This window comes from Tetranychus urticae, chromosome 1, assembly GCF_039701765.1.
Source record: "Tetranychus urticae isolate SD_2017Ah chromosome 1, NJAU_TeUrti_SD_1.0, whole genome shotgun sequence".
Taxonomy (NCBI): domain Eukaryota; kingdom Metazoa; phylum Arthropoda; class Arachnida; order Trombidiformes; family Tetranychidae; genus Tetranychus; species Tetranychus urticae.
The window spans coordinates 27,120,111-27,140,665 of record NC_142958.1 but is presented as its reverse complement, the minus strand read 5'-3'; the positions used below and the strand labels follow the sequence as shown (position 1 = coordinate 27,140,665).

General features: G+C 32.1%; 6 protein-coding genes across 7 annotated transcripts in view; 3 read left to right on the top strand and 3 right to left on the bottom strand.

The window, feature by feature from the left end:
- Positions 1-2,059: 2,059 nt before the first annotated feature.
- Hacd1 (3-hydroxyacyl-CoA dehydratase 1) lies at positions 2,060-3,128 on the top strand. The gene is made up of 3 exons (XM_015932002.3): positions 2,060-2,226; positions 2,311-2,840; positions 2,925-3,128. Exons 1-3 carry the CDS (start codon positions 2,162-2,164, stop codon positions 3,005-3,007), a joined length of 678 nt encoding a protein of 225 aa, XP_015787488.1. The 5' UTR covers positions 2,060-2,161; the 3' UTR covers positions 3,008-3,128.
- On the bottom strand, positions 3,051-5,461 carry mRNA-cap (RNA guanylyltransferase and 5'-phosphatase mRNA capping enzyme). The gene is made up of 4 exons (XM_015932001.3): positions 5,303-5,461; positions 5,056-5,165; positions 4,868-4,971; positions 3,051-4,802 (listed from the first exon to the last, which is right to left on the bottom strand). The coding sequence occupies exons 1-4, from the start codon at positions 5,367-5,369 to the stop codon at positions 3,284-3,286; spliced, it is 1,800 nt and encodes a 599-aa protein (XP_015787487.1). The 5' UTR covers positions 5,370-5,461; the 3' UTR covers positions 3,051-3,283.
- A 114-nt stretch (positions 5,462-5,575) lies between these two features.
- Positions 5,576-7,537, top strand: LOC107364388 (uncharacterized). The gene is made up of 3 exons (XM_015931724.3): positions 5,576-5,716; positions 5,857-6,437; positions 6,518-7,537. The coding sequence occupies exons 2-3, from the start codon at positions 5,881-5,883 to the stop codon at positions 7,329-7,331; spliced, it is 1,371 nt and encodes a 456-aa protein (XP_015787210.1). The 5' UTR covers positions 5,576-5,716; positions 5,857-5,880; the 3' UTR covers positions 7,332-7,537.
- A 785-nt stretch (positions 7,538-8,322) lies between these two features.
- On the bottom strand, positions 8,323-9,405 carry Yip1d1 (Yip1 domain-containing 1). The gene is made up of 2 exons (XM_015931726.3): positions 9,195-9,405; positions 8,323-9,117 (listed from the first exon to the last, which is right to left on the bottom strand). Exons 1-2 carry the CDS (start codon positions 9,277-9,279, stop codon positions 8,411-8,413), a joined length of 792 nt encoding a protein of 263 aa, XP_015787212.2. The 5' UTR covers positions 9,280-9,405; the 3' UTR covers positions 8,323-8,410.
- A 109-nt stretch (positions 9,406-9,514) lies between these two features.
- Positions 9,515-20,555, top strand: part of LOC107364387 (potassium voltage-gated channel protein Shaw) — a 68,352-nt gene continuing 57,311 nt past the window's right edge. Inside the window, exons 1-2 of one of the 2 annotated variants that reach the window (XM_015931722.3) lie at positions 9,515-10,263; positions 17,511-18,387. In XM_015931722.3, the coding sequence (XP_015787208.1) occupies positions 18,322-18,387 (66 nt within the window). In that variant the 5' untranslated portion in view covers positions 9,515-10,263; positions 17,511-18,321. The remainder of the gene's footprint in view (positions 10,264-17,510; positions 18,388-20,555) is intronic. The other variant, XM_015931723.3, reaches the window with a different exon arrangement.
- Positions 15,614-16,660, bottom strand: LOC149094865 (uncharacterized). Its single transcript, XM_089266500.1, has 2 exons — positions 16,128-16,660; positions 15,614-16,030 (listed from the first exon to the last, which is right to left on the bottom strand). Exons 1-2 carry the CDS (start codon positions 16,503-16,505, stop codon positions 15,977-15,979), a joined length of 432 nt encoding a protein of 143 aa, XP_089122626.1. The 5' UTR covers positions 16,506-16,660; the 3' UTR covers positions 15,614-15,976.

Genomic DNA, 20,555 nt, shown 5'->3' with positions numbered 1-20,555 from the left:
CAACATCTTAAGATGATCAAGTTTAACTTTACTTTTCTTCATCAAGCTTTGAACAATTTTCATTCATTTTTGCTTTTCCTTTTAATCGCCAATCTTTTTCTCTCTTTTTTCGCTCTTCCTTTCATTTCCTATTTCACCTCAACTTATTGGTCATCTGTATTGTATGAAGTAAGATTGCAGTTCCTTTGATGACCACTTCATGCTGGTTGACTTTACAACTGTATCATTTTAATTGAGACAACATTTTACTCTTGACAATCTCGACTCTATTTGCTTGTCACTAAATGTTATAATGCTTATTTTTTACTCTTGCTTTCAACTTTCAACCTTCTTTTCAATTTCCTTCATGACAATTTCAACTCGAAACCTTGTCAAATCAACATCTTTTTCTTGAGCTCGTTGCTACTTAATACCAAACAAATATTCACTTTTTTTCTCCTTCACTTCCTCAGTTACAGGGGAAAATGAACATTTTCAACATTTCTATTCCATGACAGCTTTTCTTTTCCAGGTAACAATGTCTTGCATGTTGACTCAAGAGTTATTAACTGCAAAATCAAAAGCTCTTTTCAATGGAAACCTTGAATTATTGCGTCCAAACTTTAAGCTCATTTTCATTCACATTTACAGGGCAGAGCAGAAGTAATTAGAAGCCATTTGTCTGGATTTTACGTTAACCAATATCCTGATAACACACTGATGTTTAGCGTCATTTCAGCCTTTTGAGTGGACATTTAGATTCTTTCAATTTATAAAGACGAGCCGTTTTGACAGCTACAATCTTAAAACTGTATTCAGCTATTTGAAGTACCTGGACTATGTACAGACGTTTACTGTCAATTTTTAATGAACCTGATTGACTAAAATTGTGCTCTGAAATTTTATTTCCAATAAGTATCAATGAATTTAATTACTAACATCTAACTTTAGTATTTGCTTAACACTGGTGTTTCCATGAAATAAAGCGTTTATTAGTATGTTACTAGGAAAAATATTTATGTGCCAGCTGATGGAGAAAGTCTTACGGTTTTCTGAGTGCTATTTTGGTTTTTATTATCATGAGACAATTTGGTCAGTTTACAAATGAAGATTTATGTTTCAATAATTGAGTCAATTGCATCTGTTGCAGCAAGCGCCATCTATTGATATTGGTTAAAGCTAGAGTTGATGATAAGAAAGTTTATGACAATTAATGTTGGTCGATCCAACAATTTAAGCTTGATCGCCTTTGCGAATGAAAAGTACAATAAATCGAATCGATTGGTTGACGAAGTGACGAGATATCTAATGAAATTTTTGATATGTGGCTGAATGGAAACAGACATCATTGACTGTGGTCGGAAAATACTCAACACTAAACTGTCTTATTTGGTAATTTCGTCGCAATGACAGCTGTTATTTGGTGTGCTACAAGTGACTCCAAGATTATTCAACTGCGTTAGCTCTTCATCGACAACAGTCCCTGATTGCCTATCCATTTGCTTTACTTTACTGACAGTCTAACGTATCCGGAATAAAAGTGGAAATGAACTTTGAACGCTTCTTTATTGAAAACTACTCAAGATAGAGATTATTTTGAAAATATGGTTGTTCAGGGTTTTTTCAATGAATAGAAGTGTTGAGTATAGATTATGCTTGTAAACTTGAACATCTACCTTTTCTTGTTTCCCGTAACTCGACTCTTAATCTTCCTACTACAGTAGTCATTAGACTTAAGTTAACAAAATAGTGCCAGAGTTAAGTTAATTTTCAGGTGTCGCCATCTCGGTTCTAATTAGTTTTCAGAGAAACTAGACAATAGAGAAATGGACAAAATTAAATTCGATCTTAAAGGTACTTTTATTTCTTGTTAGATGGCGACTATGAAAAAAATATCGGCTTTTGTTAACTTAAGTCTAATGACTACTGTACTAGTGAATGCTTAATTGTCAACCTTTCTGTTTGACAAGATATTAATCAAGTTTGAAAATCTCGCCAATACAGCTTTGACTTGCGCATAAGAATTTTTGGTTTCTTGTTACCTGACGTTATGCTGGCTATTTAACCAGTAATTCTTGATTTTTCAGTCTTACTCAATAAATATACATTTTTGCTGTGCAAAAATCTACTTATCTAAAAATCATTTATTTAATTATTCTGTTTCTGGTGCAATTCAATAACAATGAATAGAAATCATCCAATTGCAAAGTTTTACTTAATTTTATATAACCTATTTCAATTTGCAGGGTAAGTCTTTTTGATTCAACTCATCTTTTTTTATAAAATAGTTGGTGTAACTTTTTTTCCTATTTCCGTGTTTGTGGCATCTAGATGGGGAATGGTCCTGTACGGGTTGTTTACCGCTGCCAAATCTGGTGATTTAAATCATAAGAAATTGTATGAAAACATACGATTACCATTGTTGTTTTTCCAAACTCTGCAGTTGATTGAAGTTGTGCATGCAGCTATAAAATTGGTTCCATCATCACCTTTTCTAACTTTTCTTCAAATTATTTCAAGAATAGTCGTCTGTTGGGCCATTCTCGAACCAGTCCCTGAAACTCGCTCTAGTGTTGGGTTGTTGCTCATACTTGGAGCTTGGGGTCTTGCAGAGACAACCCGTTATTTATACTATGCACTCAACATTATTAACCTTGTCCCATACATCTTGACTTGGTGTCGATACTCGTTTTTCCTTGTACTTTATCCTGCTGGTGTTTCAGGTGAACTATTGCTGATGTATGCCGCTTTAGGCCCCATTAAGCAACGAGAGTTACTTTTTTTCAAATTACCAAATCCATTGAACATATCATTCTACACTGATTATGCAGTTATGGCCTTCATGGCTTCTTACATACCATGTAAGTTGAATTTTTCATTCAATTTTTAATCTGTCCTTCATTTTATTGAAAATGTCAACTAATCAACTCATTTTTTGTTTTCAGTTTTCCCTAAACTTTACTTTTACATGGTATCGCAAAGAGGAAAATCATTGGCAAAAACAACATCAACAAAAAAGACAAAATAAAGGAAGACGTCTTCTGACATCTTCTTTCCTTCATTTCTGGGCATTTAGTTAATTTAAATTGGATTTTTTATTGATAGATAAATTGCGGCGAAAAACAATAAATACGTATTTTTTTGAAAAAGAGATTTATTATCTTTTGTGGTTTTGGTGGTTGATAAATTAACGATGGATCGTTTTGTTGGGAAGATAGCTGAAAGAAAGAACGAGGTTTAAAAGGTACATGGCTGGAGGAGTGAAATGAAAGAAAGGATAGGGAAACAGAATATAATTCAGAACTTATGAAACTCTTCTTTTTTTATGTTCCCGATCAACGTCTGAAGAGGGTGGAGGTGGCATTAAATTGCGATCATTAGATGGATAGGGACGCTTTTGAGTAGATTTTTGATGATGTGGAATAGTTTCAATGAAATTCAATAAAGCATCTTTTGATATTGGTCTAAGTATTGTCTCCATAACTGCATTAGCGGTATCCAGAGAGTTAGGAAAAGATTTATCTGTTCTCACGCGCATAAATTTCCAAGTTTTTTTATCATAATCCCATGTACATTCGATAATTTTACCATTTAAATCTTTAAATTCTTTTGAATATTTCATTTGACTAAATGGCTCAGTACATCTACCAACATAGAGATTTAAATACTTTTCTGTCAATTGAGCAACTTTTGTGACAGTATAGATCTGTGCTTTGAAGTCGATAGAATTATGAGTCTCTGGTTTCCATTTTAAACTTTCTGGACATTGGCCAGCTCTATACGGATCTTCGAGAGGTTGGAATATTAAACCGTCTATTTCATGAGAAAGTTGTTGAGTAAATGAGGCTCCAAAAAGTGCTTTGGTAGAGTGGATTGGCCAGAACTCCTTTTGACGTATACCAAAAGGTTCTCTAGCTCTATCAATAATTCCAGCACGCTTGGCTTCTTCTCGTGGGTTTATAATTTCTCGTTTAATGCAAACAAGGCGAACGTCAAATTTCATTTTACCAACTTCTTGATTTTCAAATCTAATAATATCATAAATTAGGTATCTAGGAGTTTTCTGACCTTGATGTTCATCAATAATCATTTCACCATCTAATAGAGTATTGGAAAGATGACCGTTAAGATCTTTACGTTTAGGAAAACGGATCCCTCTGGCTTGAAAAACAGCATTATCTCTATCGATGAAATATATTCTATCTTCACCATCTATTAACATCATATAGCGGGTTCCATCAGCTTTCCAACTGACTAAATAATTTTTTTGTTTAAGTAAATGGATATTTTTGAAATCTAATGAGACTGGCTGGCTACCAGGGAAATTTGAACCATGCCATTCACACATATCTTTACATTTTCTTTGGATCTCATGCCATATCTTTGGATCAGCGGGAGAAACACCACTAATACCCTCCATGAAAGTTGCATTAGATTTAATTGAATCACGTCTACTAGATCCACTACTTGACCCAGTATTACCATTGTTGACTACATCATCATCAGCGTCTTCTTCGTCATAACACCAACTAGGAAGTTGAGGAGGATCAGGGGTATCTTCAACATCACCATATTTGTCAAAAAGTTCTTTTAAATAGTCTCCTTTATAGATTCCGGGTTTACGACACTTTGAAAATTCATTGACACTAGCTTCGATGGACCAATCTTGTCTTTCCACTAAATATGCACAAACAAGAAAACCAGTCCTATTGAACCCATGAGTACAGTGAACAAGAATCTTTTTCATTGGTTGGCTTGAGAAAAAATTACTACATATATTAACAAATGTTCTGGTCTGTTCAGGAGATGGACATTCACCGTGCCTATATACAAAGCATGAAAAATATATATTAGATTTAACATTTTACAATTGAACAGGTCAACTTACCCTCTACATTGAATTTTAACATATTTAACGTCCTTTTTCTCTATAATCTCTTTATTATAAAAACGAGATGTATTGGTTAAATCAATCCATAGACCAATATTAACCTAAAAGAAAGGATTAAATATAGCAAATCCATAAAAAAATCCTTTCTAAAAACGAAAAAACATTGTCACTTGTCATCAACATACATTGTCAGTTTTAAAGCTCCGTAATGCCATTTCTGGTGTCCAAAACTGGCCAGGGTTCATCAAATCTTTATAATTATCATCTAATGGAGTTTTAATCGCAACAAATTTATCTAAAGAATTAAAACAAAGATGGAGTTATGCTAAATGGCAATCGAAATACAATGATGTTGCGAATGGAAAAGGTTCTATGCTTTAACCACGCTCGAGAATGAGTAAATATTTAAAAAATTAGATGAATCAAGTTTACCTGCAATTAGATCACTTCTACGAGGACATTTTAACCAACGAGGAGGCAAAACATACCGTTCTGCCATGTTGATGCTTCTGGTACACAAAAAACCAAAATAAATAGCAAAATAAACACCAAAATAACACCGAAAATGACAAATAAACAAGGATAAATAAAGCCTACAGCTGTATTCAAGAATGGATCCGATCCTTATCCCAAGATCTTATAATAGTCTAAACGTTTAATAGATGGCATTGCTTTATGGAAAAAATTTATGCATTTTATTGTCTAAAATCAAAAGATTCACACACATGAAGTTTGTAAAAATTTGTTTATATTTTCGATTATTATTTCAAATTATTATGTTGTTTCATACATCGAGTCATCTTTGTTAAAAGTACAGTTAACAATTGATAAGTATCTATTTAGAAGGTAAGTCTATCTAGGCTCAAGAGAGCGCTAAAAATTTCATGACTCCTTTTTACCCTTCTTTCTGTTCCCTTTCATCCATCTCTTTGCTGCAGTTTGATTTTATTTTTAAGTTTTACTTTTTGTAATATCTCTTGCAACAGATTATATTTAATTACTATTCAACAATGGACTGCGGTAAATTGGACCTTAATTCGTTACAATTAAAATTGTATGCCGAGTTTGATCAATGGCAAGATTTTGTAGCCGCTGTTGATGAATTTCAACGTAAAACCTCGATAAAATTGACAATCACAACAAGTAGGAAGCTTAAGAGTCGAGTTAGGGGAAGCAAAAAGAGAAAAACGTTCAAAAAGATTGGAGAAGGTGTACCAGAAGAAGATGAACATGAACAAGACCATGATGAATCAATTGACTCTAGTGGTGATCTTAATGACGATGAATCGCAATCGCAAGAGGGTACAACTGTGTCTATTAAAGGTTTTGAATACCAATATCTGAAATTAACCTGTAAACATTATGGTGGTTACAGGTCAACATCGAAAGGGATCAGACCAAATCAAAGAACGGCCAAACTAATGTGTCCTACATATATCTATGCCTGTTTCGATCACTATAAACAAAAATTCATCATCAAACAGATGGTTGTAGATTGTAACCACGAATTAAAAGACGAGCATGTACTGATTTCCAAGCTGTTCAAAGACAAAGATGCTGACAATATGTAAGAATTTAAATCTTTTTATTACAATTTTCGTTATTGCATGGTTTTAATATAAAATATTTTTTCCAATTTTATTCTAGATCTTCCGATACAAATGAAACAACCCCAAAGAAGAAATATGTTAAAGTACGGAATAGAAATGTACTCAAAATACCTCTTGAATCGCCTGCAGTTTCCAACTATGTGCCATCACCGACTGTGAGAATTAAATGTAATCACGAGTTATCTGAATCGTGTGAGGCAGCAAGTTTAACATCAGAGGATTTGCACTCAATACACGAACTTTTTATACCAAAATCTAAAAAAGAACAAAATGATCTTATACTTGAATGGATTCAAGTTCTTCCATATGCAGCCAATACAGTGCAAGTTTTATTTAGGTTACCCGCTTTCGATGGTTCTTTGGTTCGTGTTTGTTATAAATCTTTTTCGCAAGTACTGAAAGTGGCGATTAATCGAATCAATGAATTGATAATTGCAAATTACGACGAATTTGGCAACTTCCTCGATAAAAACAAACAATCAGGTGATTCAAGGGAAATTGAAAATTGTATCGCCAACATATTAACATCATTTTCTAAAGAGGGAGACTCTGAAGATACTCATCAAGTAATTTACTGTGATACTGTTGACGTACCCTATGCTGAAGACACTATCGAGGAAAGTTTCGTAGAGGAAAACATTAACAACATGATCGAAACACCTCCTTCATGCAAGAATGAGTCTCGAGATACTGTGCAACTTCTCAACCCGTTGAAACCTCCAGTGATTAAAGTTAGCCCGTCTGGGGATAAATTTTTTCTTGAAATAAACTGCGAATACAGCGTAACGCTACAAAATGTTAGTATTGAAAACGGTGGTAAAACTATTAAAGTTAGTTTCAGTGCTAAATGAGAACATATTATCCAACAATTCATCAAATCAATGGATCTCAATATTTAACACCGACCCATCATAATATTCCCTGTAACTTTTCTCTATTTTTGATGTTAAACTTCGTTTTATGAACTTCATCAACGGGAATGAGCAGCAATCACCCCCTTCTTGTACCGTAAAAAACAACCTTAACAAAATTGAAATATAATGTTTATTTGTAAACTGACCAAATTGTCTGCAAATATTAGGTGAAACGAAAAAAGTTTAAAGAGAAGTTAGAAAAGGTGATGATGGAACCAATTTTATAGCTGCATGCACAATTTCAATCGATTGTAAAGTTTGAAAAAATAACAATGGTAATCGCATTTTCCATATAATTTGTTTTGATTCAATTCATCAGATTGGAAAGCTCCAAACAATCCATACAGGACCATTCCCGATCTAAATGCCACGAACATGGAAATAGGAAAGAAAAATTATACCAACTATTTTATAAAAATAAGATAAACTGAATCGAAAAGCCTTACCCGACAAATTGAAAAATATTATATAAAATTAAGTAAAACTTTGCAACGGGATTATTTCTATTCATTATAATAATTGAATTAAACTTAAAACTTAAGAGTTAAATAAATAATGATTTTTAGATAAGAGGACTTTGCACAGCAAAAGATGTATTCTGGTTGATTAGCCTGTCTCTTATAAAATGTTTTAAATAACAAGATAGGCGACTATAAATCAAACAATCAACATGAATTGGTCATCATTTGAAAGTAGCTACAATTTTACTCTGTCCATAAATTAGGCTGATAACCAATAAGTTGAGGTGGAATATGAAATGAAAGGAAGAGCACAAGAAGAGATTGGTGACAAACAAAAATTGAATGAGAATGAAAATTATTGAAGCTTGTTTGAGAAAAGTAAAGTTAAACTTGATCATCTTTAAGATGTTGACGATGATAAGTTTGTAAGGGAAGTTGTTGATTGACTGAAGATGACATTGGACAAGTTTATCCATTTGGAATCAAAGACTTTAATAGTGAATCTTGACTTGATAAGTCCATTGAAAACAAGCGGTTAACAAGAAACTTTTCTGCTCAGAAGACTGTCAGTAAAGCAAAAACTCCATAAAGTAAAGCACAGGGATAGGCAATCAGTGGTTGTTGTCGTTGAAGAGCTAAAGCAGTTACAAAAAGCTTCGAGGCACTTAAAGCACACCATAGAACAGCCGTCATTGCAAAGAAATTACCAATTATACCGGTGCTTAGCTTAAATATGACAGCAAGGCCAGAAAGAACGACCATAGGAAGAAGACTATAACCCAATACAGACACTGTGCAAATGAATGAAATTGAAGTTTGGGTGGGTGACATAAGGTTGAGTAAAAAGTAAACTGATAAACATCCAACAATTCCAATACCATAAATATAACTAAAGTGAAGTTTTCCAGAAAGAAGAAGAAACATTCCAAAAGCGAAGCAGAATACCAATGGACCAGTAAGATCACTTTCATGGAGGATACTTTGTTCAGTTTTCTTAAAGGGAATAATAACAGCAAGAGTTTTCTGCATTATTTGATCAAAATTGATTCCTAACTCTTCCAACAATGGAGGTTCATCAGCGTATGGATCACCTGAAGTAGTTGATGAGTAAAAAGGATCAGCACTCAGATCATTTGATGTTGTTTGTGAGTTGAAAATTGAATTGGTTGACGGTGCAGCGGGTGCAGGTTGATAATAAGGATAATAACCATGGGATGACATTGTATTCAAGTTATCCATGGGACTTTCAATTGTGACAAAATCTTCAAAGAAAAAAGAAATGTAAATAAATGATTTAAAATGAATACGTAAAACACTTAAAGCAACATCTGACAATTACCTGAGCTCTGTTCACCATAAGCCGGTTCACCATAAGTTGGTTCACCATACGGAGGAGAGTTCCAATTTGGGTATTGACCCTCCATAATACACTTTACTGATGATTCGTCCAAAGATGAAAACAACGACAACAAATACTATTAAGGATAACAATCTCAGGGGGTGATGAAAATTTCAATGAACACGATTACATAGCCTGTTACTCATAAAAAAATTAACATAACTCAACTTAATACGCAACCGCTGATAGAAGCCAATAGTAAAGTTGCAGTCACCAAAGATAGATGGCTCTACATAACAATACAAAATCAACTTTTGGTTTCCAGGTTATTCAACATTCAACATGGAATCTATTCAGTCTGAATTTTACCTCTCCAACTCTTCTATTCGCATGCACTTGTCTATTAGCCTTAACTCCCTTCAACTCCCAGTAATATCATCATTCTCGCTCCCAGAGACTGTTGGGAGAGTGAGAAAAAGTGAGAAAGTCTATAACCAACTTTTACCAACAAAGATTGTCAAGGTTGCTGTTCCATCATTTCCCTGGTTTCATTTCAACCAGGCCGGGTTGAGAATCAAGAGAGAGATCGAGAGTGAGAGAAAGAGAGGAAAAGAGTGAATGAAAGAGCAAGAGAAGACGAAATTAAGCAAAAATTTAATCGAAAAAGTATTATATAATAATTACGTTAAGAAACAAGGTTTAAAACTAGGAGTAAAAGTTGAAACTATGATTCACAGTTATTCCATTTCAATTTAATCTTGTGTCAGTTTAACTCATCTCTTCACCAGTCGATTGGTTTTCAAATGAATCAACAATAGTTTTTCATCTTGTTTCATCAACCAACTACAGTTTTAATGTGTCCAAGTGTTGAATAATTTTAAATAACAACTGGATTACCCGAGAGAATCAGGTTCAAACCCAAAGAAAAAACAACTCCAAATGAAACAAACAACAATTTGGATTTGAGTTTCTCCCATTGATATTGTTTTCCCTTTTGCTAGTGAAAGTGTTACCATCAATTGATGCACTCGTCTACATAATTAATTCAATGGATTTAATAAAAGTAAAGGTAAGAATTATTGAAGAGTTGGCTAAACATTAGCCTAAAACTGGCTCTATGTACATTTACGTCTAAAGTATGATAATATATACCGTAAGCATTCACTGTTAGGTGCATTTTATGTTGTTTATTAGAGATATAACAAACTGTTTCTTTCAATGTTTTAATATTAACATTATCTTCTTGTTCCTATAACTCGGTGAAGATGTTTTAAATGTTTCATGTGACTAATTCCATCATCATCATCATTTCACAAGCTGAGCAACTAGCATAGATTGAGTTAAATGATGAGCAAGGTAACAACCAAAAAAAAGAAGAACAGAAAATGGAAGAAACTAATTACAGTTAGCAGTAGAAGCCTTTGAATAATGTTAATAGTTGTAGGCAAGGTGAAGATGAAAATGAAGATGATGATGATAGGAAAAAAAAGGTTTAATAAAAGGTAAGATGCACAAATGAAAAAGCTGAGAAGAGAAGAGTAAGCAAATTGTTTATTTTTTGCTTGATTGCTTACTATTTATATTTATTAATATACATTTACCTTTAAAGTATAAACTTTGAGATTAATTAATCTCAACATTGTGTGTGTTCACCAATAAACCAACAAATGAACCAAAATAAAACTGGTAAACTCACTAATGAGTACAAAAGTAAAAAAGTCATTCCAATGAACAGTTTTATTCAAGTATTGATGCAAATATTCATTGTGAAGGAATAAAGTTGGTGAAAAAGGATGAAAAGGAAGACAATGATGATTCTGTGAACATGCAAAGGTCCGATCGATGGTTCAAACCGAGCCCATATTTTATCGATAATAACCTGTTAAAAGATAGACAAGATGAAGGTAGAAAAAAAAGAGTTTAGATGACAATACAATTTTGATATTCATTTCTATTAACTTACCTAGAATTTGGTTCATTTTAATTTCTCTTTACCAGTCATTTTTAACAACAGTTTATCCATTTTCCTGGTAAACATTTATTAAATTTAAAAGATTTATCGATTGTTTAAGATTAGAAAATGATAATTTTATGAAATACAGTTTGGGTTTGAAATGGTTTCGTTGGAATCATTTGGATTTGTAAAGACTCGGATCTGTTATCCATTTGGGTAACAATAGGTTAAACTGGATACAGTAAAATGTACTAAAGGGTGTTGCGTTTTATTCTTGCCAGCTATCTTATCTCAATGGAGATTTATAAGATTTCCATTGGACATTTTCATCTTTATCAGTTGTTTAATCTCCATTCGGATGAGATAACTGGCAAGAATAAAACGCAACACCCTTTACTTTGTCCATTATTTTTCATCATCATTCCCATCATCATTATCATCATTTTGGGTGATAATTTTCAACAGGCTTCTTTCCTCTTCATCTCATGTCCTCCTTCAAGGAATCAATGATTTATACCATTAGATCGATATTTTGTCTAAACTCGTTACACTCGATTTACTTTTACCTATTTTCATTATGCTTTACCTTTACCTTTTTTTTTACCTCTTAATTATTATTTCCATTTACGATCACATTATTACCATTTCAATGATATAAACTGATTACTTTCACCTTGTTTTAATTCATTTTTTTCTTCCTTTTCGTCTTATCGATTAATTGATCAATTGAACGATAGATTGATTGATTTGACGATACTATTCACATCATTTCTTGTTGACATTTTCAATAAGTAGCCAAGTTGATTAAAGAAAGTCTCGCTTTGTTCAAAAAAAATATCTCTTGATTTATTGAGTTTTATTTCCAATTTAAATTATCATTTCTATTATTGTCCAATCAATCTAAATCAACAATTTCCCATGGTAAAAAAGGACGCAACAATCAATCGAAGCTCGAGTTTAATTATCAAGTGCGATCCAATGGTGACATAACTCAATGTTTTTAAAGACACTTTACAACTGTAATTTGTTAATCAACACGCCATCAAGTTATTGCTTCGTTAACCAGATCAATACAAAATGTTCACAGATACAGAAAGAGGAAAAAAATCCAAATTAAATGTTGGCGTGTTGGGATAAATTGGAAACAACATTATATCGATTAAGGATCGTAATTTACAATTAGACGTATTTAATGTTAACCAATGATGGCCAGTTCCAGTGAAAAGACATTGATATCCAATAATTATATCGTCTGGTAACTCAGCTGTTGACTGTTTGTTCAGTTTAAAGTGTCAATCACAATTGCCTGTTAATCTGTAAATAACATCAAGCGAATGTAAATTATTACCATTTGGTACATTACATTTTCAGACGATTGTTGAATGGTGTAATATAGATTGAAGTATACATGGAATCATCAAAAATCCATTTCAAACTGGTTCATTTGGACGTTTGCCTTTTCTCCTGATTCCCTTCTGCTTCCATCAAGTGGTCCTTCTGCATGTTATTTTTTGTTACCAATGTTATCGTTTGGCAACCTTTTTCACCAAAAGAAATGCTCTTTTCCAAAATAATCATCTTCTTCTCTTGATCATCCAGTCATCAGTATTTTCACTGACAATTGATAACCAACAGTGAATGATAACTGTTGATTATTATTAAGGTTGCTTGATGTTTCTCTTGTAGTTAACCATTGTAGATACTTTATATCAAAATACATTTCCAACAGTAGTCATCATCAATCTATGTAAGTGTATTTACTCGTAACAATTTAGATATAATAATAAACTGTAAAAGTAATTTACCGTCAAAACAAGTGAAAAAGCTAAACAGCCAAACAGTAGTGATAACTCTTTCATCTCTACCCAAAAATGGTTCATCTCCTAGTGAGTGTGTTGCTTGTCTTGTAACACAAATTCATGTATTCATGTTTTACCTTGCATCATGTTATCATCTAATACATATCATAAATCAAACCTTAATAACACATTAAACAGTCAATTATCCATATATTGGTTGTACAGTTGAAACACTAATTAATCAAAACACAAGTCATATGTTAATCACGTTAATCTTGCCGTAGGAACAGTTACACTAATTTTCCCAGCACATTAGATTCAATCAAAAGTTACTCTCATGTTAATGCTCAGTTACATTGAATTGACAAATCAAAGAAAAAAGAATCAAATTTTCTCATATTGTTGCCTTCGTCAACTTGTAGACTTACGATAAAATAGACATAAATTTTTCATTTGCATTCGACAGTTTCTATGAATAATTTGTAGCTTTTTTCATTCTTGATTTGAAGATCTTTTGTTTTCTGTTCATCATCAACCTTCATTTACCATGAAAGATGAAAAACAAAAGTTGCCAGTAAAGGTTGATGCTGTTTCCAATGTTATAATTTTCATGAACGCTCCGATGAAACCATATTTAGAAGAGGAAAATTTATCGACTTCAATATTTCAAAGATATTTTCACATTTTACATTATTTATTAGATGAAAGAAAAGTCTGTAAAGAAGAAAAGGAAAAAAGATGAACTTTGAATTGGTAAACACACAAATTTCAAATTCATTGTGATGAGCAAACCATATTCATGGTTGGCTCATAGATTTCCAGTGTTGCCTGCTTCTCATCGGCCTCATCTTTGATTGTAAGATTCAAATGAATTAACATAATGATGGAAATAATAAAAGAATGATGATGATGAGCAAGAAAGAGTAAGACACAAGAAGAAAATGGTTGCAAATTTTGAATAAAAAAGTTCTGCAAATCAACAGAATATATATGCTCAAAGTATCTGCAAAAATCATAACTCAACCTTTTCTGCCTTTTCCAGTTTCCAAGTGAATGTGAAAAAAAAGTTAAAGCAGCTTTTTTTGTAGATGAAATATTCAGCAACATTTTCATTGTAAAACTTTTCCTCTCTTTCCTGCAACATTAGATTCTTCCTGCAAGAATTTGGAATTTCAATAATATTAAAATCAGCTTCCGATTGAGGAAAAGCTGAAAAGATTAACAGGCAAACTGAATTCCATGTAAGACGATCATTGCTAATCAAGGAATCATGTAAATATTGTTCAACAATCAAATGGATAAAAAATTGAGAAATGAAAATTTCTTTATTCAAATTGGTTAGAAATGTTTGTTTGCTTACTTGTGATGATTCAACAGAATGTCATGTTTGAGCAAGAACATTCAATATTAAGTGAAATGTTCAGGTAAACCTGGAAAAAGATTTCCAAGTTTACTGGTCAACCTTTTTGGCTTTTTATCCTTTTTTTGGATAATTTTGTTTGCCACTCTTTTTGCTGAATTGAATATCTATCCTTACCAATGACACCAAGCTGTTGTATAAATATATATTTTACATTTTGTCTATTTATATATATCGACCGGAATGAATATTGGTTGAGTTTTATCCTGAAATGAAATTTTGGGTTTCATGGAAGGACTGGTTGAGAAAAAAGTTATTAAGATGTTGGAAGATGAAAGATGTTTTGAAGCAAAGAAAATGTGGATTTTGTTTATCAAAAGCCTGGAAGCTAATTTCATTTCGTTGAACTTTTTTTTCTTCTTCTTCCTCTCCACCGAATTTTATCACAGAAAATTGAGTTCACTTTCTGTTCTTTTCATCTTATGTTCATTTATCTTGAAAACATTAAATTGTGTCCTTTTTCTTTCTCTCTCTTCTGAAAACAAGAATAACATTAACAGGGAAAATAAGAGCAAAAACAAGCTCAAATTCAAATAATGTGAAAACATGGATATTAAAATGAACCAGAAAAGGCAGAGAACCAGGAAAAATTAAATCATACTTTAAGGCTTTTCTCTCTACTCAAATTACTTTCAATATAAATGGCAATCATGTAAAAATAATGTTTCAACTTGTATTGAACACTGTTTATAAGTTGATGAGGAAAAATAGCGACATTTTTTTGGGCAAACATTCGTTGGAAATGCAACTTGTAAATATTCATTTTGGTAACAAGAAGTTGCAGAAATGTTGCTACCAACACACAATGGCTGTTGTTTATGTTGATTAGATCAATAAGGTTTCAACCTGTTTCTGGTTAAGTACTTTGACAGTAAAAGTCATTTGATGAAACCTGAAAAATTTGACTCCATAACCGATTACACTAATTGCAAGACGACATCACAATGTCCATCTTCACGATTTAAGTCGATATACCGTAATCTCGTTGACAGTAAGAGCAGAATGTTTTTCGAGTTTAGTCGGAAGGTGACGATAGGTTTGTTTAGTTCGCAAAAGCAGAGACAATTAACGCGAATAAAGACAATCCTAGTTTTTATATTTAAAAAGTAAAGCCAAGTTAAGAGATTTACCAGTTTTTTTATGCTTCTCAACCAATTGAAAAATCAGTGAAACTAGAAGTTTAAAAACCAAAAAAATGAACTTTTCAAAGACAATTAAGTTCAGATTAAAATACCCGAAATGCTAATTACTCAAAATTTAGTCCCAATTTGTGATCTAAAAATCAAACAATTAAAAAATGTTAAACAGTAAAGTTAAAGCAAATATTCCTTAACCAAGTATGAAAAGCTAAACAACGGCTGGATACCAAAAGCGCTTTGAAAAATGAAGTGCCAAAGATTTCACATAAATAATTAATCGATTACAGGTTAATCAAGACTGTTGATCAAAATGAACTGGAATTTTAATTTCAAGCTATTTTCTTTATTCACTTAACAAATCCAAAAATGAATTTCTTAACCTTTTTTACTCTCAACGGTCGGCTTAGATGTTGAAGTTGAATATTTCGTTATTGTTGTCCACCAATCAGTAGCACTTTGAACTCTGATCTTTACCCAGTCACTAAACAGTCTCCTTGTCTCGCCCAGGATTGTTGTATTTTTTGCTGGAAAGGCAAATGTTGTCAGGTCAGGATTAGATTCAACGTATTTAGTGGCTTGCTTAAGAAAATTGCGAAAAGCGTTTGCTGTTCCTTCAATTACCATTTCATCCTGTAAATTGGGTAATCCATTGGTTCGATAAGCCAACAATAAATCAAGGAAAGCTTTGATGAGAGCTTCATGATCTTGATAATGTGATGGCGATACTTGCTGGTTGCCTCTAGTTGAATTGGTAATTAACAGTTGACTTTCGGTTGATTCCCATGTTTCATTACCAACAAAGCTATAACTGCCATCACTGCTACCGTTCACAATAGCATTACCACTGTAAATTGTACTGTTAATTGAATCGGTATAGTTGATCATTTCATTACTTCTTCCATGGTTAATCACTGAAGCCAAATCAACTGTTGATTGTCCGTTGGTAAACAGCAAATTCACTCCAAAATAAAAAGCAAGAGCAATCAGTTGACAGATCATTTCCAAAAATGAAAACAATGTTGACTCAAACCAGAATAATTATCAACTGGTTTACCCAATCCTACTTTGATTGATTTAAAATAATTTGCCATATTCTTGACTCTAAATGGTTCAATTATTAATTACCCTGATAATCTGTGAATTGAATATTCTCATTGCCCTTGAAAAATGTTGACCCAATAACATTGATGCGAATCTGTGATTAAATAAATCAACATTGAAAAATGAAGAGCCAAAGATTTCATATAATGAGTTGCTTTCTGGTTAATCAGTTTAATGTTTATTTTTTGTTAAATTGTAATGTTTGAATGTAAAATTATGAACATTGATCCAGGTTAATCAAGACTGTTGATGAAAATGAACTGATATTGTAATTGTAACCAAATAAAAAATAGTAGAGAGCAAATAAAAACAATTCATTTCAATGACAACAAAAGATGATTTTTGATGTTGATTTTTGCTAAACCCAATATTTACTGATTTACTGATTGTATTTGACACTTTTTCCTACCTGATTTGATGCTCTCATAATATTGATTGAATACTATTGAAATTATGAGTAAACTGAAGCATCAAAGATGAACAAGGTAAAAGCAAAATGCCAAATCTAATAATCATAGTAAATAGACAGATATTATAATAGCAAATAATTTTGTTTTTCAAACAATATCATCACTTATAATGTATAATATATAAACATTTTCAATCTGCTGATTCAATTGATAAATCAGAGAAATATTTTCAATTCTTTTCGCTTGTTAGAGTCTATTGTGAACATTATTTTCCCTCCTTTTACATCATTTGTTATTGCATTTGTAATGGTTTAAGGAAACGGAAATTATATGATTACTGAATGATTATGAAGATGAGCCAATGATAATCATGAAAGAGTAAATTCTGTGCCAACAGCTGAACAAGCATGAAGAGTGTCGAGAATATCTTTGATTGGAAGAAACATTTAAACCCAATTTTAACCCAATTTTTGTTCTTCTCTTTTAATTGCAGATTTAAATCATTAAACTCTTTGGATTACAATGGATGACATTGACTGAATGTTTACAGTTGAACAATGATCATGAAATGATCAACGAATGAAGTAAATGTAAATTATAAACAATTTACATGAATGGGGATCGGGGTTTAGTTAACAATTAGTTAATAATTATTACTTGTTGATTTGTTGACTTTTTAGACTTTTTCTGTTGAGTAAATGATTGGACAATTTTAATAGATTTTATGTTTTAAATAATTTATAATCAAGTTAATTGTCAGTTAACTTTGAAAGCTCAAAATGTTGTTGTTATGATTAGGTTAATGTTTCAAGTTTCAGGTTAGTTTCAACCAAAAGAAGCATTTATTTGTTATTGGATTATTTTGTTTCTAAGTCATGTTCAACCTAATCGGATTGGAATCATCATCATCTTCACCAGTCTCATCATCTTGTTCATCGTCACCAGCATCACTTTACCATTGAAATTACAATTAATTGGATAATTTTGTTGTCGCCCTTTTAAAATTTAATTTGTTCATCTTTACCACAAGTTCATTAATTCATCCATTAGCATCTCTCTTTTTTTTTGCTGCTGCATATTCATTGTCTTCATTACTGTTGTCACCAATGAGGCTGCCATCGGAATAACTCAGTCAAGTGAACAATTTTGTTTGTTTGTTTGTCAATTGAAGTGTAAATAGTCAATTGGTGAATCAATTGAAATTTTGAATCTTCACCCAATTTTGCTTCACATTGTATTATATTGAACAACGGAGCCGGGAAAAGTGTTTATCCCGAGCTCATATTAAATAATCCAGATGAAATATGAACTTGGATGCAGAGAACCGGGTCGTGCTCAATGTTGGAGGCATTCGCCATGAAACTTATAAGGTGAGATTCAATTTCATTTAATCTTTGCTAAGTAACAGATGAAAATAAAATCAACAAAAATTCTCATTGTTATCCAAATGTTTCAATAATTTCCAGTTTTCAAGGCTTGAAATCAAATTTTCTGACGATGAGCAATTGAAATCTTGACACAATACTCATAATCCTGGCATTAAATTCAATGTTTAAAATTTCCAGGTTCATCCAAATCGAGAATAGAAAGGTCGATGATGAGACTTTGCAAGTCGAAACAATATTTTGGCTCAATCTGCAATCTTTTGTGGGTTGACTCTTGTTCAAATAAACTGGTCTTGGTTTAATCGATATGGCTTTTTGTTGCAGTAATAATACAAACTAATTTGTGTTAAACTTAACCTGCTATCAAACAGGTGAAACATTGAAGCAAACTTGAAGCAGGAAAAGCTGCCAAGCAAAGTGACAAAATTAGATTAACACTTGAAAAATTCAATTTCATTGCGAGTGTAGCTTGTGCTTGCAATATGAGCTAATAACTGACCAAGAATAAGCAGAAGAAAGGGACGCAAAAGTGAAAAGTAAATGTTGTTAACCAATGAATGACAATTTATGATAATCATAAGAGGAAAGCATCATGATGAACTTGATGAAATGTTCAAGCTTCACTGAATTGATCTGAACAATGTCTGAAAATGTCTGCTTCCCTTTAACAGCATAAATTAAACATTATACTACAGAATCCGTAACTGAACAAAAAAAGCCCAAAAACAGGATGAAGAGAGAAGAAGAAGAGAAAAAAAGTTTGACTGAAACCTTGAGTAAATATCATCACATTATGATGATAATGATTATCATTTCTGGCTTCTTCATTTTACTCTTGAATAATTAATAAACAACAAAAGGAAAGATATATTTTTATCAATAGAGTTGAGCAAAAATAAAATAAGGAAGCAAAAAATGTGAAAACATGATGAGTAAAAGTGAATCTTTAGTTAATTAAATCCAAAGATCTGAATTCAACTCATAATGATTTGATCAAGAAAAAAAGTTATGAAATATTAATCATTAATCAAACTTGTTTTTTGCCACTTTTTCATCAGAAAAAAAGATCAATGTTGAGTCTCGAGGAATCATCACCTCAGATTGATTCTGTATTTTTGATTACTCTCATGATTGGCAAGTTGATAAAAAGAGGATGAAAATTAAAAGACACGAGTTTGCTCCGATAAACTCATCAAACTTGGATAGGACCAAGTTTTTCTGGTGTTCAACACTTTGAAAAATGTTTCCCCATTTTACCTTCAAATACATTTTCACAATAAATGATTATAAATTGTTATAAATTGCTAAATTGCTAAATTGCTAGGGAAACCTTAAAATGTCTTTTTAAACATAATGAAGATGCCGTCTAAGCCAGCTAAATCTTAGCAGAATCGATGTCATTGACCATGCTGAAAAATATAGTGATGGTATCATACTCGAAAAAATAGACAGGGTTAAAATTGTAAAAAAACTGAATTGAAACATGGAATAATAAGTGTCTTTTTGAACAAGTCAAAGATGCTGTCTAAACCAGCAAATTTTATCACAATCTATGTAATCAAGCAAGCTAATACGCTCGTTAGAAAAAAAATTTTATTGCTTAAAGTTCAAGCATGATTGTTGATCAAAAATTTAAGAAAGATTTTACTGTAAGATTTAAGACTTAAATCATCGACTTGCTGACCGGACGGATCTGGTAAGTCCATATCAGTATCGTTGGTATTAAATTGTAACCTATCATACATTGGCGTATTTGGCTCCACTGTAGTTGAAGTAGTCATAGGCGTAGTTGGCGACACAATTTCTATTCCGATGAACCGTGCCATTTGTCTAGAAAAAGCGAAAATATCCTCAGTAACGGGAGCATCTTCAGTCAATTTATTAGTGACTCCATTTCCAGGCTTTTCACGTATCTGGTTGTCTGGGGCCAATTGCGTGCAAACATACTTATTCACTGAAATAGTTAGCAACAGAATGGTAAAATACATTATTTTTGTAACAAAATTTATATCAAACTGGAAGTTTTTAATCTTTTAGTTAAGTTACATCGGTTTAGAATACCTTAAAGTAGTTTACCTCTACCTTTCACATTCAGTTTCAAGAAAATGATTTTCTACTATTTATACGCTACTCTAACCTACAATACCCACATT